The 16,646-nt window shown below is 36.4% G+C and overlaps 1 protein-coding gene across 3 annotated transcripts; it reads left to right on the top strand.

Moving 5' to 3' along the window:
- The first annotated feature begins 481 nt into the window (after nt 1-481).
- LOC100649192 (vacuolar protein sorting-associated protein 13D) lies at nt 482-16,480 on the top strand. 3 transcript variants are annotated; one of them, XM_012317622.3, is made up of 25 exons: nt 482-712; nt 792-929; nt 1,171-1,361; nt 1,431-1,662; nt 1,741-1,937; nt 2,018-2,185; nt 2,254-2,491; nt 2,561-9,345; nt 9,439-9,595; nt 9,660-9,888; nt 9,956-10,199; nt 10,264-10,632; nt 10,699-10,887; nt 10,950-11,273; nt 11,381-11,573; nt 11,644-11,826; nt 11,888-12,118; nt 12,650-12,676; nt 12,881-13,041; nt 13,102-13,716; nt 13,781-13,963; nt 14,033-14,404; nt 14,472-14,584; nt 14,652-15,081; nt 15,144-16,480. In XM_012317622.3, the coding sequence occupies exons 2-25, from the start codon at nt 833-835 to the stop codon at nt 15,243-15,245; spliced, it is 12,030 nt and encodes a 4,009-aa protein (XP_012173012.1). In that variant the 5' UTR covers nt 482-712; nt 792-832; the 3' UTR covers nt 15,246-16,480. The 3 variants fall into 3 exon arrangements, with proteins under 3 accessions (XP_012173012.1, XP_003401844.1, XP_048269352.1); XM_003401796.4 differs by lacking the exon at nt 12,650-12,676 and having other exon boundaries at nt 482-929; XM_048413395.1 differs by lacking the exons at nt 482-712; nt 792-929; nt 1,171-1,361; nt 1,431-1,662 and having other exon boundaries at nt 1,766-1,926.
- The last annotated feature ends 166 nt before the right edge of the window (nt 16,481-16,646 follow it).

A 16,646-nucleotide genomic window follows, 5' to 3' on the forward strand; every position in this document is an offset into this window, starting at 1 on the left:
AACAGATTCGTTATATATATATAAAGAAATATTTAGAAATAGAGTTCTCATTGGTTAATAAAACTCAATTCAAGATGTTCAGACACAAGTTGCATAAAAATTATTTTTTCAATTCTATATAAACAAATATGTTCAATTTTCATTAGTGCAATTAATGGTTCTTTCGTTAATATTTTTAATGATCTAGAAAATTTCAATTACGTAAATTTCGAGTTCGCGAGTAACTTGAAAAATTAGACTATGAATGTTAATGTATTTAATGTATACAAATATAATTTCATGTATACAAATTTATATTTGTGTGTTTTTTATCTTCTGAATAGTATAATGAGTAGTTTACTATAAATATTTAATATATATTTCGTATTTAAATTACCTATAATTGCTTAAATATTTATACATTCTACTAATAATATACGTAACATTGTTCCCCCTCCTACATAGTTTGCAACTTGATCAGAATTTTACATTATAGAAAAATGTTGCGTTTTGTTATAAATAATCGCAAGTTTCAAAGTTTTTAACGAGACGTCGAAATTGGGCACGATGGTGTTCACGATCGATGAAGCTTCTTTCATATGATCTGTATTGTTAACGGGAGATCTCGTGGCTTTCGTAATAAAAGAAATAGTATTTCGATATAAAAAATGTTACTTTTGCTCGTTCAGAGCTACATCTCGCCGATCGTACGACCCATAATCGCTATTACATCGTGAGTTTCGAAAATTTGAACGAAACTTTGACGAATATAACCTATACAGACTATACTTATGCCTGCTTTTGTATATAAGTTGGTCCTTGTAGCTGTTAAGGAACTTTACAATCCTTCAAAATGTTGGAAGGACTCGTTGCCTGGATGTTAAATAATTATCTCGGGAAATATGTGGAAAATTTAAATACCCATCAATTGAGCATCGCATTACTCTCTGGTAAGGTTATGTTTTCCTTCTTAATTGTATTCATGTAATATTAGAATCGATTTTTATTGAAATACCTCGCTGATACTACTTCCCTTATATTATTTAAAAATTTAGAATTAGTTGTACATTATATCACTGCTTGTTAGATAGGATTATTTAGTTTCAAATCAAATCTCCTTAAGCGTACATTGAAATTTAATAGTATTCACTCAATGAAGTTTAATAGTAAAATGAAAATATCTTATTTTAGGTGAAGTTGAATTAGAGAATTTACCATTAAAGAAAGAGGCCTTGCGTCATATTGGATTACCAGTGGAAATAAAAGCAGGATTTATTGGTAAAGTAAGATTACAAGTACCTGTTCGTCAAATAAGAACAGCTTCATGGGTTATAGTGATAGAGCAACTTTATTTGGTAGCTGGGCCAATCAGTTTGGATGAGGTATATGATCTGTGATTTCCCTGCAGTGTATATTCAGTTATATGTGTTTATAGATAATTGTATTTATAGTTTGATAGTGAAACTGAAGAGCAGGCAATTTTAGAATATAAGTTGAGTCGATTAGATTCATTAGAAGCAAGATGGAGAACAGACATAGAACGAGATCCTGGTTATTATGCCACCAGTTACAGTTCCTGGGTAAATTATGGCACCTCTTTGATCACAAATATTATTGAAAATTTACAGCTCAATATTAAGGATGTTCACATAAGATATGAAGATGGTGTGACATTGTCAGATGGTGAAAAAAGTTTTCTTATTCAATAAGATAAATAAAGTAATGGTAAATATATTACTGAAAAATAATTGTGATTAATAGGTACTGGTGTTACACTTGGTGTAACTATAGGAGCTCTAACTGCACAAAGTTGTGATGCTAGTTGGATACCTGGTTCTACATCCTGGAATCTCACAGATGCTTCTTTCAAGCTCATGGAACTTGACAGGCTTTCTATTTATTGGAATCACATGAAAAAAGATGAATTTCTTGGGTCTCTTAATCTCGGTGATTTAGCTGTATATATTGGTTTTTATATACCTAGCTCAATTAATTAAAATAAATTAGCCAATAATTTTGAAATTATTTTCATTCTCAGATTGCCATGAGCGAGTCAAACAATATAGTAAAGAACCACATCTTATTACCTGTTAATGCAAGAGCTCATATCAAGAGAGATAGGTCTGAACGACCGTTGAGATCCACAAATAAACCTAGAATGGTTGTTGATCTTTTATTAGATGATGTCCCATTATGTCTCACAGATGTAAGTTTACGACTATATATCTGCTTTCACTATTTAGAGTCCTTATATTGCAAATGACTTTCTCTTAGGTACAATACGATCAAATAGTTAAATGTATAAGAGAATTGAAAGATATAGAACGTCGTAAGCAACAGAGATGTTGCCGTCCACTGCTTAGTGTGTCTGCTGCTCCAAGGGAGTGGTGGAAGTATGCAGCAAGATGTCACCTCGGAAAAGACGCTCTGAAACCTAAACCATCATGGAAAGATATCCTTCAAAGAGGCAATGAGAACATTTTATATGTAGAGAGTTATGTTAAATTGCTAGGTATTTAAGAAAAATTATGGGAACCTACCATTTCATTGCTTCTTGATACTCATCAGTGTCATTTTATAGGAACACCAACTAGTATCTTACCTCCAGATATCAAACAGTTAAAAGAAAGGATAGAACAGGAACGAAGTTTCGATGAATTGAGAGTACTGAGAGAAGTAGCAATGTATAGAGTTAAACCTCCAAAACTACCTCAAAATTCTGATGTAAATGTACCACAACCTAGAGGAATGTTGGAGCAGTGGTTTCCACAGTGGTGGGGCTGGTATTCAAAGAGTTCAAACACGAACACTCAAAGTACATCCTCTACATTTGATGGAGAGCTTTTGGATGTTTTGGCAGACACTATAGATGATGACACCTTGTTACGTCGAGATACAGTGTTTGGACAGTTCAATTTTGCTTTATCTAAAGGCGCTTTTTCCCTTTGTACAATGAAGAACGATGGCAAGAATACGAAAGCGGTTATAGAGCTACAATTCGAACGAGTAAACTTGAGTTACGATTCGAGACCCAGATATGGATCTCACAAATTCTTTATCAGTTTGGGAGCCTTGTATCTTCACGATTATCTCACAGAGAATTCCACATTCCCGATTTTGGTGCAGCCTCAAATAATTCCCACAATAACCTCTAGAGTACGTGGTTCTTCAGAAAAGTTAACCAATCAATCACCTCAACAACTCTTTGAAATGACTTACGAAAAAAGACCATTGCATTTAAATGCTGATCATTTGCTACAAGTGAATTCAAAGTCATTAGATGTAGTTTACAACCCTACAGTAATACATTGGCTTATAGACTTTATATGCAAACCACATAGATCATCGACCAATCAAAGGTTTCAAGCAATGAAGCGACGAACTCGAAGACAGCTCATCAAGAACTGGGAACAGATTTTAGATGGAGATTTGGTATATCGGTCCTCCTGGGATTTGCAGTTCAATATATCAGCACCACAAATTCTACTAGTTGAGAATTTTACCGATTCCAATGCTGCGGTGGTTGTTGTAGATTTCGGAAAGCTCCACTTGTCGAATAACGTACAAAATAACGAAGTAATCATTAAATCGAACTCTCCTGAACTAAATAGCGACGATGAAGATGAAAGATTCGAGACACCTTGTTCGACACCGCCTGGAAGTCAAGAAAATGGTTCCATACAAGACTTCCCGATCATTTCTGAGACAGCATTGCATCAGAAGCTGTACGACCACTATACTATCGATCTGGTGGATTTGCAGATTCTCGTAGGGAAAGTGAAAGACAATTGGAAACACATACGAACCAGGGGGATGTCTAGCTTGCACGTTCTGGAACGTTTCAACATATCTTTGCAAATTGAACGAAGAGTGTTTGCTTCCTCTGATCCGAATTTGCCATCCGTGACTGTGTCTGGGAATCTGCCTAGACTGGTGGTTCATGTTAATGAACAGAAGGTGGAGGCAATTAGACTGATGTATAATTTATTATCTAGCTTCTCGAAATCCACAGGAATTTCTCAGGCTGATGTAATCAGTATAGAACCAGAGAGTCCTAAGAAAGAAGAGAGCCTAGACAAATCTTTAAGCCACGCAGTTATGGTTCAATTCATTATTGATCAGATGACTTTCGAGTTGCAATCTAGAGGCCGTAGTGTTGCAGAACTCCAGGTCTCTGGAGTCCGAGCCGGTTTTAGCAAAAGGTCTGCAGATATCAATGTTTCCCTATCTGTCCATGGTTTGCTTCTCGTCGATGCTCTTCAGGAATTTGGTCCTGATTTTGAATTATTAGTAGCCAGTCACAAACACGTAGGGATGGACAGTATTTCTGGGAGCTTAAGAGATTCGGAACCAACATCTCCTGTTTCTCCAGTCTCTCCTGGTTCTCCTGATCCCAATATGCCAAGGAGACTGACTTCTCCAGTTGCTTTGACCAATGCTTTGTCTAATCTAGCAAGCAAAGCGAAGAATCCGCAATCACCTAGGAGTAATTCTTTAATCGAATTGGAGAAAATGGATTCTGAAGCTTTGATAGTAGTTGAATTAACTTTAGTATATGATACATTAGAGATTTTGAGAGTAGCCAATATTCAGTTCAACAACTTGGATATTATTGCTAATCAGGAAACCATTGTAGAACTAATGGGATTCTTTAAAAGGATATTCCCTTCTCAAAGAAAGATGAAACCAGGATACATTGAGAGACAAGAATCCCTCTCAAGCCAAACTATGGAGCCAAAGGTTTCCACCAGGACAGAAGTAACCTTTGATTTCCATAGACTGAATGTGCTTCTCTTAAGGGCAGTGATACAGGATAATCACTTGGTTGGTCAGAAAATTGCCACAGCTACGATGTGTGACGCTCGCATACAAGCTACTTTGGCAGTAAACGCTTCTATCTCTGGTTCACTTGGAGGTTTACAAATCTTGGATCAAACACCAACCGGTAAAACGCACCAAAGAATCGTCAGTGTTGGAAGAGACCCAATAGCTGATCCATCTCAACATCCATTAGAACATTTTCCTGGTCTGCCTAATCAGCCAGAAGCTTTACGGTTTTCCGCCAATCGATGTACCAAACCTTGTGCACAACAGCAAGATGGAATGGAAACCTTAATAGATCTAACAATTCGTATTGGTAGCGTTTGGTATACCCACGCTCCTCATTTATTGTCAGAGTTACGTTCTTGTGCTGATGAGTTTAAACAGTATTTGAGTAAGCTTGCACGGCAGATTAGCGCAGCTGCTACAGATATGGCCATAGGCTTAGTAAACGCAGAGGATTGGTCCATTCCACCTCGTAGACGTTTACCAAGTTTGTCTGTGGATTTGGAAAATTCAGGAAGTTTGTCTTTGAAATTAGATATCCTGTTGGATAGCCCTGTTTTGGTAATTCCGCGTTCGTCTCACAGTAGACAAGTTTTCGTTGCACATCTTGGCACTATGTCCTTGCAACATGAACCTCATCAAGGTTCCATGGCGAAACACAAATTAACTCTAGAAGTTAGGGAAATGAATTTGTACTCTTTGGAAATATCTGCTAACGTGGGACAAGTTCATAGTAATCTCCCTCTAAGAGCCGAAGAAATATACTGTTGCAAAGAATCAGGCAAGCCAATTTTGCATGATACTGTATTAAAAGTCGTGGTTGAAAAGGAGAATGCATTAGCACAAAGCCCGAGTTTCTTTCTTGACAATGAATTTTTCAGTAGTCCTATTGTCCAAGTCCATGGAGTTGTAATGACACCACTGAAAGTCTCCCTATCTCGAGAGCAATATGAACAGTTATTAGATACTACTAATAGACTTTTCTCCATGCCAGTATCTGTACCCGTTGTTCAAAAGTCTCAAGCAATGAACAAAGAACCAAATTATTCTGATAAACTTGATCTCTCCATCAAAGTTTTATTTGAACTGCCAACTCTAGGTATAGAACTCAAACAGGGACTTTTGGAACAGCCATTAGTTGAATTGTCCATGAGGGATTTTGTGGCCAAATATGAGAAATTGCAAAAAAATGAATCCACTATTCAAGTTGCTCTACGATCCCTTTTGATGGAGGACCTTCTTTGTCCTATTGGCTCCAGGCATAGATACATGATGCAATCGTCAGCTCCGACTCGTGCCAAACTTTTAGCTGGTGTCTCTAAGTCTTGTCCTGATTTCGCCTTTGTACAACAAATTAGAAGCGAATTTGGGCGAGGAAGTTTACCTGACAGATTAGAAACTGATACCTTATATGGGACAATTCCTGCTCACTGGCGCAGAAAACCGGTTTCTTTGGCAAACACGCCAAATACTCCACCTCCGTCTCCTGGTGCATCAACCAGTGAAGAGAATTTGGTACTAATGAGCATTACCATAACAGAACCAGACTGTGATCTGCCAACGAAAAATCAGTTTCATCAAAAACTTGTCACAGTGGATTTTAATTGTTTGGACTTGGTCATTAATGTCGAATCCTGGATGGTGGTATTTGATTTCTTTGGGTTTGCTGGTCCCTCAGAAAGCAGTCCTAAAGTTGCAATGCATCAAACGTCCAGTGGCACAGATCAATTGGACAAGGCGGATAATCTGCCTCTACGATCAGAAACTGAGATAGAAGTTAGGTCTTTAACGCTGGTTTTGATACAATCTGAGAGGGAAATTGCTAAAGCCAATGTATCTAATGCAAACATGCACATTTTGAAAGCAAATGGGAAGACGAAGGTGTCAGGATCCTTGGGATCGATGTCTTTGCTAGACTTAACACCGCATGGAAGGTTTTATAGAGAGAGGTTCCTTTCATCTGGACGGAAAGCTCTGAATTTTCAGTATTCCAGCTATGTTGATTCTGAAAAACGACCTTATGATGCCCAATTAAAACTAGAGATGTCTGCTGTCCATTATGTACACACACAAAGATTCGTGGCAGAACTTCAAGCGTTCATTGGCCATTTTTCTCAACTTTGGACCATTATGGCTAATCTGAGAGCTGGCGTTGGCGCTATAATCGATACTAACAAGAGAAGCATAAGATTATCTTTAGAATTAGAAGCAGGTGCACCAGTAATTCTATTGCCAGTTAGTTCTAGGTCAGATGAGATGTTATTGCTGGATTTGGGAGAGCTCACCGCACATAATCGATTCGAAACTTCAGAAGTGATAGATAAATGCATGCTGGACATAATGTTCCTTGAACTTGTTAATATGGACGTCTATGCAGCCAAACGAATTAAGTGTGATGATGATCAGGATGGCAATATGGATAATCTGCTTGTTGGTGGTTTTTATATCAAGAAACTTGGATCATCCTTGCTCACTGAAATGTGCCATTTGAAATTACGTATCGAAAGAAACTTGGACACTTATATTAGTAGAGAAATCCCAGATTTGAGCATTCATGGAACACTATCCACAATGGATTGTGCTTTGGATCCTGCTCAGTATATGTTGATTCGAGGTTTACTTTCTTACAATATTGGCGAAAATTTGGATGACTTGCGACAATTCATGCAAGATCTGAACGAAACTGTTGAGTATTCCATAGTTAGCATGGACAACAAGGGGAAAATCTGGAAAAAATCGTGCATAACGTTAGAATTGGTAAATGTTACTGTTAAGCTGCATCCAAATCATAATATTGCAGCATTAGCTTGTATTAATTTCATAAAATCCAGATTGACATTGGATTCATTGAGCGATGGATCACAGGATATTGATTTAGTATCTCAGGAAATACTAATTATGGACATGAGGTTTCAGGATGAGCCTGCTAACAAACAATCTAATGTTTTCACAAGTATTTTACAGCCTCTGAGAAATTCAAATAATGAAAATCGTGTTCAGGCTGAGGTGCATCACAGAAGGCGTAAAGCAAACGCGGCCACGACTATTTTGGTCCACAGCATGCGTCTAACTGCTATACTAGACTGGTGGGAGGCTGTAAGAGATTTCCTGATTTTGAATTCTGTAGAACCAGGACCCATTCTTGGAACTGCTCAAATAATCACCGAAAACAGCCAAGAAAACGACAGTAATGCTTTGTCTGCAATACCATTCGAATTAAAGATTAATATCACTGATTCAGAATTAGTTATTGTAGAGGATACGTCGATTCGCGATACGAACGCCGTTATTCTGAAAAACACAGCTGTTCTTTCTTATAGATCTGCCCCTCAAGAAGGTGAAAAGCCTCTTTCTTGTAATCTGTCCCATTGCGAACTCTTTTCCTGTGTCTTAGGGCTAGAAGAAGAGACTGCATTATCTATAATAGATCCAGTTGGAGCCAGTTTGGATTTGTCAGTAGACAAATGTCTTGAAATACAATTGCAACCTCTGTGCGTAAGATTAAGTTACCATGATGTGACTATGTTCTCTAGAATGCTCAGTTCTCTACCAAAACAGACTCTAGTAGCTAAACAACGCTCCAGTGAAGCATTGACACCCACTGAGAGGCAAGTACAAAAATTGACAGCCCTGGGGTTTACAGATGCTGATTGTAGAGCTGCTTTGGATCTCTGTAATGGGCAATTGGATGAAGCAGCTTTGTGGTTAACGCAACATGCAGTACCTAATTCAGACATCAGTACAAACAACGAATCCGTTTTTCACACTTTTGAAATTCAAATATCGTGTGCAAGAATATGCATTATAGATGATTGTAGAGATGCTGACGTACCATTACTGGAAATTTCCTTACAAGATCTTAATTTGAGACAAGAACGCATGGGACCTGGTATAGTATCTACTACTTTCAGCATTGATTATTATAATAGAGTTCTCAGTGGCTGGGAGCCCTTCATTGAACCATGGTGTGCTACCGTTCAATGGGAGCAGATGTTAACTAATTCTTTCAATGCAAAGAGGCTGCAGATGTCTGTTAACTCTCAAGATTCTGTTGATGTTAACATAACTTCAACGCTAATAGAGTTGATAGAGTTAGTTAAGAACAATTGGATGCAGGATTTCTACTCTACTTCCAGTAAGGAAGTTAATGTGACTAAGGCAAGCAATGGGCAAGGATATCGACGTCGAATGCCTTTCATTCCTTTTGCATTAAGGAATGAAACTGGTTGTAAATTGTGGTTCAAAACGATTATTGCTACTGCGGACGATACCAAGAATGTGGGACAGAATTTTAAGGCCCAAAATGACTTTCAGAAGGATGATACGTGGCTTGAAGTTCTTCCAGGTGACACTGTTCCATTTACTTTTGAAGGAAGAGGTAAATTGAGACATCATGCCACGCATACTGTCAGGAGACATCAGATTACAGTGTTGGTAGATGGGTGGAGACCTGTAGATCCTGTCACTGTCGATCGTGTTGGGATATATTTTCGTCATGCTAGTGCAAATATTACCGATATACAGATAGATACAACACTAGTATGTAAAGTTCATTTTTATTTCATTGCTTAAGATTATTTATTTTGACTGCAGCCCATTTATACCTTCCTATATCTAAATGATTACTTTTAGTTTCAGATATTAACGCCGAAAGCTAGAATAGTATTCGCTGTCGAATTAGAAGGATCAGCTAGAAAATTAGTAACTGTTAGATCAGCTTTACAAATATCCAATAAATTAAAACACACAGTGGAAATCAAGATGGAAAAAACTTTGAATCAATATGGATGTAAGTTGCTTATATGAAATGAAGTTAATTATTGAATTCCAATTTTCATATCCTTTTCTTTTAGATCAGCTTTTAACTTCATCTACTAGTGACAGAATTCTTCAAGTACCTGCCCAATCCACGATATCGGTTCCCCTAACGCACACCGGTGTACAAATGTGCTTAAAACCTATCAACTTGAACAATTTGTTTCAATACTGTACAGAAACAATAGATTGGACCATAGTTAAGAAACCATTAGAAGTTATAGAAAATCGTATCGCTTGTAGGGCTAATCACAACAATATATTTAGGTACGTCCCGAATTATACACGGAAATGAATGATTTAATATACGTTTTTAAATCAATCTGTTTTGTAGAATGAGCATAGCAGTGATGAGGGATAATTATCCATTGGATATGAGTCAAATGCTACCAGCACACACTATAACAGTGATGGCTCCTCTCACATTAACCAATCTATTGCCTCACGAATTGTTATATGAGATTAGTACAGAAAATGGTAGAATTCTACCCGGTGACAGTGCGGATTTACATACTGTAAATGTTGAAGAGCAGCTAGAAATTACAGTGCAGTTAGATGGATACTCTGGATCAGGCACGGTAAATAAACCTTCTTTATTAATTTTTTAATGTCTTATTGATATTTAAGATCTACTTCATATAGATGTTGTTGCCACCAAATACCAACTCTTTCACTGCTCGTCTGCGGCTGACAGATTCTTGTGGAAGAATATTATATCTCCACGCAGCTGTTAACATAGAGAAAGGCTCTGCTATACATATTAACATTACTGCACCATATTGGATTATAAATAAAACTGGTCTACCACTGGTGTTCAGACAAGAAGGAGTTGGGATAGAGGCAGCCGGACAATTTGAAGAAAACGAAAAAGCCAGGATGGTAGCTCCTTTGTTATTTTCTTTTAGTGATGAAGAAGCTAGCAGGACTATGTCAGTGAGAGTCGGTACTTCAGTGCATCCCCAGGGAATTCCACAGTGGTCTCAACATTTTCATTTGCAACCCGGAATACAAGTCCGTAAATATTAAATAAATATCATTAAATATAAGAAATATTCAAATTGATTTTTATATCTTCAGGTACATCGTCTTAGAATATCTCTTCGTGATGGCAGGCCTGACATAGTATATTTAATTAGTGTCGCTACTAGGATAGCTAGAGGGAAATACAGAGCTACAACTGTGGTCACATTATCTCCTAGATATCAGCTGCACAATAAATCAAGTTCTACTCTAGAACTAGCCCAGAAATGTTTCACCACAACGATTGTAAGTAATAACAAGAAATTTATTGTGATATACAATAGTTTTCCATCGTTTCCCACTTTCAGAGTCATCCAGATGCTCAATCCACATATATTAAAATCATGTCCAATTGCCATATGGCATTTCATTGGCCACGTCTTGACAAAGATTTACTCTTATGTGTTCGTAATGTGGATGTTAAAAATTGCATGTGGTCAGGTGGTATCAGACTGGATGACAATTACTCATTGACAATTAATATCAGAGATTCAACAGGAAAGATGTATTTTCTTCGAGCAGACGTGGTGTTGCAAGAGAGTACATACTTTATAGTGTTTACTGATGCAGATACTATGCCACCACCTATAAGAGTGGACAATTTTTCAGAGGTGCCGTTGGTAGTGAATCAGGTGATTAACCAAGACATTCTGTACCAAATACGCTTCAAGCACCGTTATCATAAGTTATACCACTTGACTGAATTAATTAGAAATTATTTTCAAGAATATTTTTGTAGGTTACCGTGCACGACAACTTGCAATGGACAGTCAGACCGCACTCCTCTGTCCCATATGCATTGGATGAATCCATAGAGGCTGCTGCTTTAGTTCTCACTGCACCTGGAGGTGTGACAGCTACATACGATTTGAATGTACTTGGAGAGGGCAGGGTTCTAACTTATGAGAACTTCATTTACATTGCCTTCACGGGTAATTCACCTTTTTCTGTAGGATACTAAATCATTCTTCTTTTATGGATCTCATTATTTCTTGAAAACAGGTACTTTTAAAAATGATTGCGATCTCGGGACTGGAGAGAGTGGTCTAGACCCCCTAGATATTGAAACACAAAGACTAGTTTTAGAAGCTGGTCCTGGTGGATGGGTTGCTTTGCGGAGAAAGCAATACGGTGCTAGATCTCAGTTATGGAGAATGACTGGAGATGGTCAATTGCAACACGAAGGTACCCTAAAAGAAATGTTTTTGTTAATTTTATACCTTAAAATGATTTTTTTTACGAATAGGATCTAGTCCACCCAGAGATAAACATTCAAGGGCTCCAGAAACAGTGTTAGTGTTGGATATAGCAGGCACTGCACCTCAACCATTCACCTATTGTGCTCTTGCTTTAAGGAAACCTGATCCCCGAAGGAGATCTACGCAAACTTGGCGATTCACCGATGATGGACGATTATGTTGTGCACATAAGAATATGTGTGTACAGTCGAAAGATGGATTCATGGGATTACACGAAGGTTTGAAATATTATGGTTATTGAATTATTATATTATTCCTTGTATTATTCCTTAGTCAGGGGTGTTTTTATCAATTGTTTTATCATTCTTATGTAAACGTTTTATATTCAGAATAGAACGTACAGTTAGAATTGTAAAAACTTTGGAAAAATTGTAGAATTGTAAAACAGTAAAAGTATTTTGCTTTTGTAATCCATTTTATACATAAATTTTGTTCTATTCATTACCATATGTTCTTCCATTTTATTTGCCATAGCTTTCACTTGCTTATTGAATCGGTATTATTATGCCACGTAAATTGAGATATCATTTGATTAAAAGGATGTTTCATCCATTATGTTTACCACTAAAACTAAAGTGGAATATTACTAAGTACCTCGGTTTAAGTGAAGTGGCTGTAAATGTATAGTTACAAATCAACGTTTGTTTTTCTTACATTCAATTAATTTGGAATTTCCAGCTGTTTTCCCCGTTTATTCTCTGAATTATGTTATTTTCGTGAATCTTAAACTCATAATGATAATGTTGCAGGCGGCAGTGTCGCCCGTTGGCAAATGTGTACGTATAGATTCGGAGCATACATTAAAGTCAGAATTATAACTATCTTAAGCGTTCAAACTGTCGCTTGTTTTTTTATTTCATTAACGCTAAGTTCATCAATAACAAAATGCATGAAATAATATTTTAACTTCAAATTCTTTATACAGCTACTCGATCCGCGCAGAAATGTTCAATACATGCAGTTTCTATTTGTTTTTTTAGGGAGTGAAGCAGTATTAGGCCCTCAAATGCACACCAATCCTCCCCCAATTGAACAGTGTGTTGGTCGACAGAAGCTAAGGCCAGGATCTGGCTTTTTATCTGTTACGGTAACTACTGATGGCCCAACAAGAGTGCTCCAAGTGTTAGATATCAAAGAAAGGGTATGAATACTGGGAGTATCTTAATGATACCAATACTCACTTTCTCACTTTCTTTTGCAGAAGAAAACGTTCGCTTTATTGGAAGAACGTGATTGGTCGCATATTGCAATCAGCCACCGACCAACACAGATAAATAGTGATGCAGAGAAAGTCAATTCCAAAGAATTGGAATTGAAAGTCAATTTAACAGCTGGCTTAGGACTATCAATTGTTTCTCGAAGACCAGTTGAGGAGCTATTGTTTGTTCGTTTAGCTGGTATCTCTTTGGAACTGGTTCAAACTCCTATCAATACTACTCTAGACTTGAGCATGGAAGATATACAGATTGATAATCAGTTGTTTGAAGCACAATGTACTTCTGTTCTTTATGTAACACGATCCACCCGAGTTGAGAGTGAGCACAGGCCAGCTATACACATAGTTGCGGAGAAACTGAAGTCAAGGAATCAGAATGCAGAAATATACAAGCACGTGGTAGTGAGCATCAAGCCACTTTGCATACATTTGGAAGAGAAATTGATATTGAAGTTGGTTGCTTTTGTCGGGGCGGGAAGATCGGAATTAGAGGTACCTATGGACGAAAACGATTTCAAAGCTCAGAGGTTCATTTCCGAAGTATCTGCTGCACATGCTAAACGATACTATTTTGGAGCTTTAAAGATCGTTCCCAGTCAGGTTGGTTTTATTAATCGAAATTTCTAATGAAGCGAAAAATATTTCACATAATATGTTTTTTCAGATAAAATTAAGTGTACTCACTACAACAAAACTGCCACGTCAGCTTCAGATTATAAAAAGACAGTTAGGTTTAACATTAATCAAGTTTGAAGATGCCACTATTGAATTGGAGCCATTTATTAAGAAGCATCCTTTTGAGAGTACTCAATTCTTAGTACATTCCATTATAAAACATTACAAAGATGTACGATTATAAATATTCTTTATTTGTTAATTTACTTTCATTTCCCTATTACAATAAATTTTATTTCAGGAATTAAAATGGCAAGCTGCAGTAATATTAGGATCCGTGGACTTTTTAGGCAACCCTCTAGGCTTTGTAAACGACGTCACAGAAGGAGTTTCTGGTTTAATCTACGAAGGAAGCGTGAAAACTTTAGTGAAAAATGTTACACACGGTATATCAAACTCCGCTGCCAAAGTAACAGAATCTCTTTCCGATGGACTAGGAAGAGTCATAATGGATGAAAGACACGAGGAAGCTAGACAGAGAATTCGAGCTAATACAGCAGGCAGTAGTGACCATTTGGTAGCCGGATTAAAGGGTTTCGGTTTTGGACTACTTGGAGGAGTAACTAGCATCTTCAAACAAACCTATGATGGAGCAACAAACGAAGGATTTCCCGTACGTTTTTTTAAAATTCATTACAATTGATTGCAACAATTAATTAAATGTTAACAAATGATTTCAGGGCTTTTTCGCTGGGTTTGGTAAAGGAGTTGTTGGAACCATCACGAAACCTGTTGTAGGAGTTCTAGATCTTGCCACAGAAACTGCCACTGCTGTAAGAGAAACCAGTAGAAGGCAAGTGTACTTTAAATTATATTTAATAATTATTAATAATACTTATAATTTCGTATGATATATTTAGTGCTCATCGTACAATACCAAAACGTGATAGACCTCCTCGAGTGGCTAGCGGTTCCGCTGGTCTGTTACCACCTTACAATCGTCAACAAGCAGAAGGCCAAGAATTTCTGTACATAATAAATGAACATAATTATTCAGAATTATTTGTGGCGTACGAGTGTTTACGTAGTGGAACGGAGAATCTAAGAGTTCTCGTTTCTAACGAAAGAGTCCGTGTGATTTCCGGTGGCACCAAAGGGGTTGTAACCGAAGTCAGCCTAGCAGATTTATTATATTGCCAACCGATGCATAAACTAGAAAGCAACGGTGTCACTTTATATTATATTGAATTGATATCTAGATCTGATTCGACGATAGCCGTTAATATAGACGGTCCAGAACTCCTAAGGAGACCTAAAGTTCGATGTGATAACGAGGAAGTGGCTAAAAGGGTTAGTATAATAAATTTCATGATTAGTATTAATACATTTATATTATTTCAAATTTGTTACAGGTATCGCAGCAAATTAATTACGCTAAAGGAATGCACGAGGAACGTAGCTTGACTCTTTCCTCGTCGGATAATATGTTAGACGATGTACAGTACTATAAATAGTTGCGAACGGCCATATTCGAATATTTCTTACTTTGTGTTCGAACATAAGTTTGGAATCACACGTTTACAAGAATGTAGAGGTTTTCATAGGAAAATTAACAATTTTTAATCAATTCAAAAACTGTTTCTCAACTCGAAAAGTATTAATTCCGAAATGGTAAAAAATTAGCTAATAATTGAATATTAATAAAATAGACAAGTGATCCAAACTTCTTGTTAGTGATCTATATTTCGTACGCTAGTCAATTCCCGGTTTTCTTGTGTATTTCTTGTTTCGTTTCTTCTTCTTTTTCTTCTTGTCTCGTTCTCTTTTTCCAATAGTGCACATAATGATGTCTTATTACGCTTAAAACTAATTTGATTGTAAGACTGACGCAAAGTACCATTTTTGCAATGCAGCATTCACAAGATTCAAATGTAAGATCAATTCAGACAATATTCTTTGAAGGAAGACATTTGATTATCGCACAGACAGTACATATACACATTTACACATACATACACATTTTATATACTAACGTACAAGTAGGAGATCAGCAGGAAGTCTTAAGAAAAATGCAAGATTTTTTTTATAGAATGTGTAAGTATATATACATAAATATATATTGGATTGGCAACTAAGTGATTGCGGGTTTTGTCATTAGGTGGTATTAACAAAATCCGCAATCGCTTAGTTGCCAACCCAAATATATATATATATAATATGCGTGTAAGATATAATTAAGGTATCTATTTGGGGCAAATCTACTTATTACTGAATAAAAGAAGGGAAAGCTAACGACAACCAAAGTTTTTACGATAGTATAGGATATTTATTTTCTACATTAATGAGTTTGATATCTTGCAGACTATTTTCTGTTTGTGACTATATATTTTTTATGTAGCTTGTTGTAAAAATGTAACATGATAATATCACTAACCAAGTATTAATATTCTTCTTCTAATACTATGAGTGTAAAATATAAGGTAAAAGAGAAGGTAGTTTAAAAACAAAACTTGTACAGACATTGTAAAATTCAAAATCATCAGCTCTATACAGATTTGATTTTTATAAGGCTGATGTTTTGTACAGTTCGAGTATATGTATATATATAAATGTATAATTAAACGAATAAGAATTGACGTATTAGCAATGTATAAATTAATTATATACAACGATTGTCTAGATTTGTTATACCTTGGGATTTTCACGTTGTCAATGATATTTAATAAAGAACTCCTATTTTGTTCGATAATCGCTGTTTTTTGTTGTCAGTAAACTGTGGGTTTTTATGCAAATTCATATTTCTGATTGTATGATTAAAAACATAGAATCTAGATATAAAATTATTCTAACTACCAGGTGTTATAGAAAGCACTATACTTCAGATATTTTATATATTTTGTCATATTATAATGCAT

The sequence above is a fragment of the Bombus terrestris genome, chromosome 16, assembly GCF_910591885.1.
Source record: "Bombus terrestris chromosome 16, iyBomTerr1.2, whole genome shotgun sequence".
NCBI lineage: Eukaryota > Metazoa > Arthropoda > Insecta > Hymenoptera > Apidae > Bombus > Bombus terrestris.

Coding starts and splice junctions, on each gene's coding strand:
- LOC100649192 (XM_012317622.3), top strand. CDS start 833: ATGTTGGAAGGACTCGTTGCCTGGATGTTAAATAATTATCTCGGGAAA. Junction 930..1,170: donor GAGCATCGCATTACTCTCTG/GTAAGGTTATGT, acceptor ATCTTATTTTAG/GTGAAGTTGAATTAGAGAAT. Junction 12,119..12,649: donor ATTCATGGGATTACACGAAG/GTTTGAAATATT, acceptor ATAATGTTGCAG/GCGGCAGTGTCGCCCGTTGG.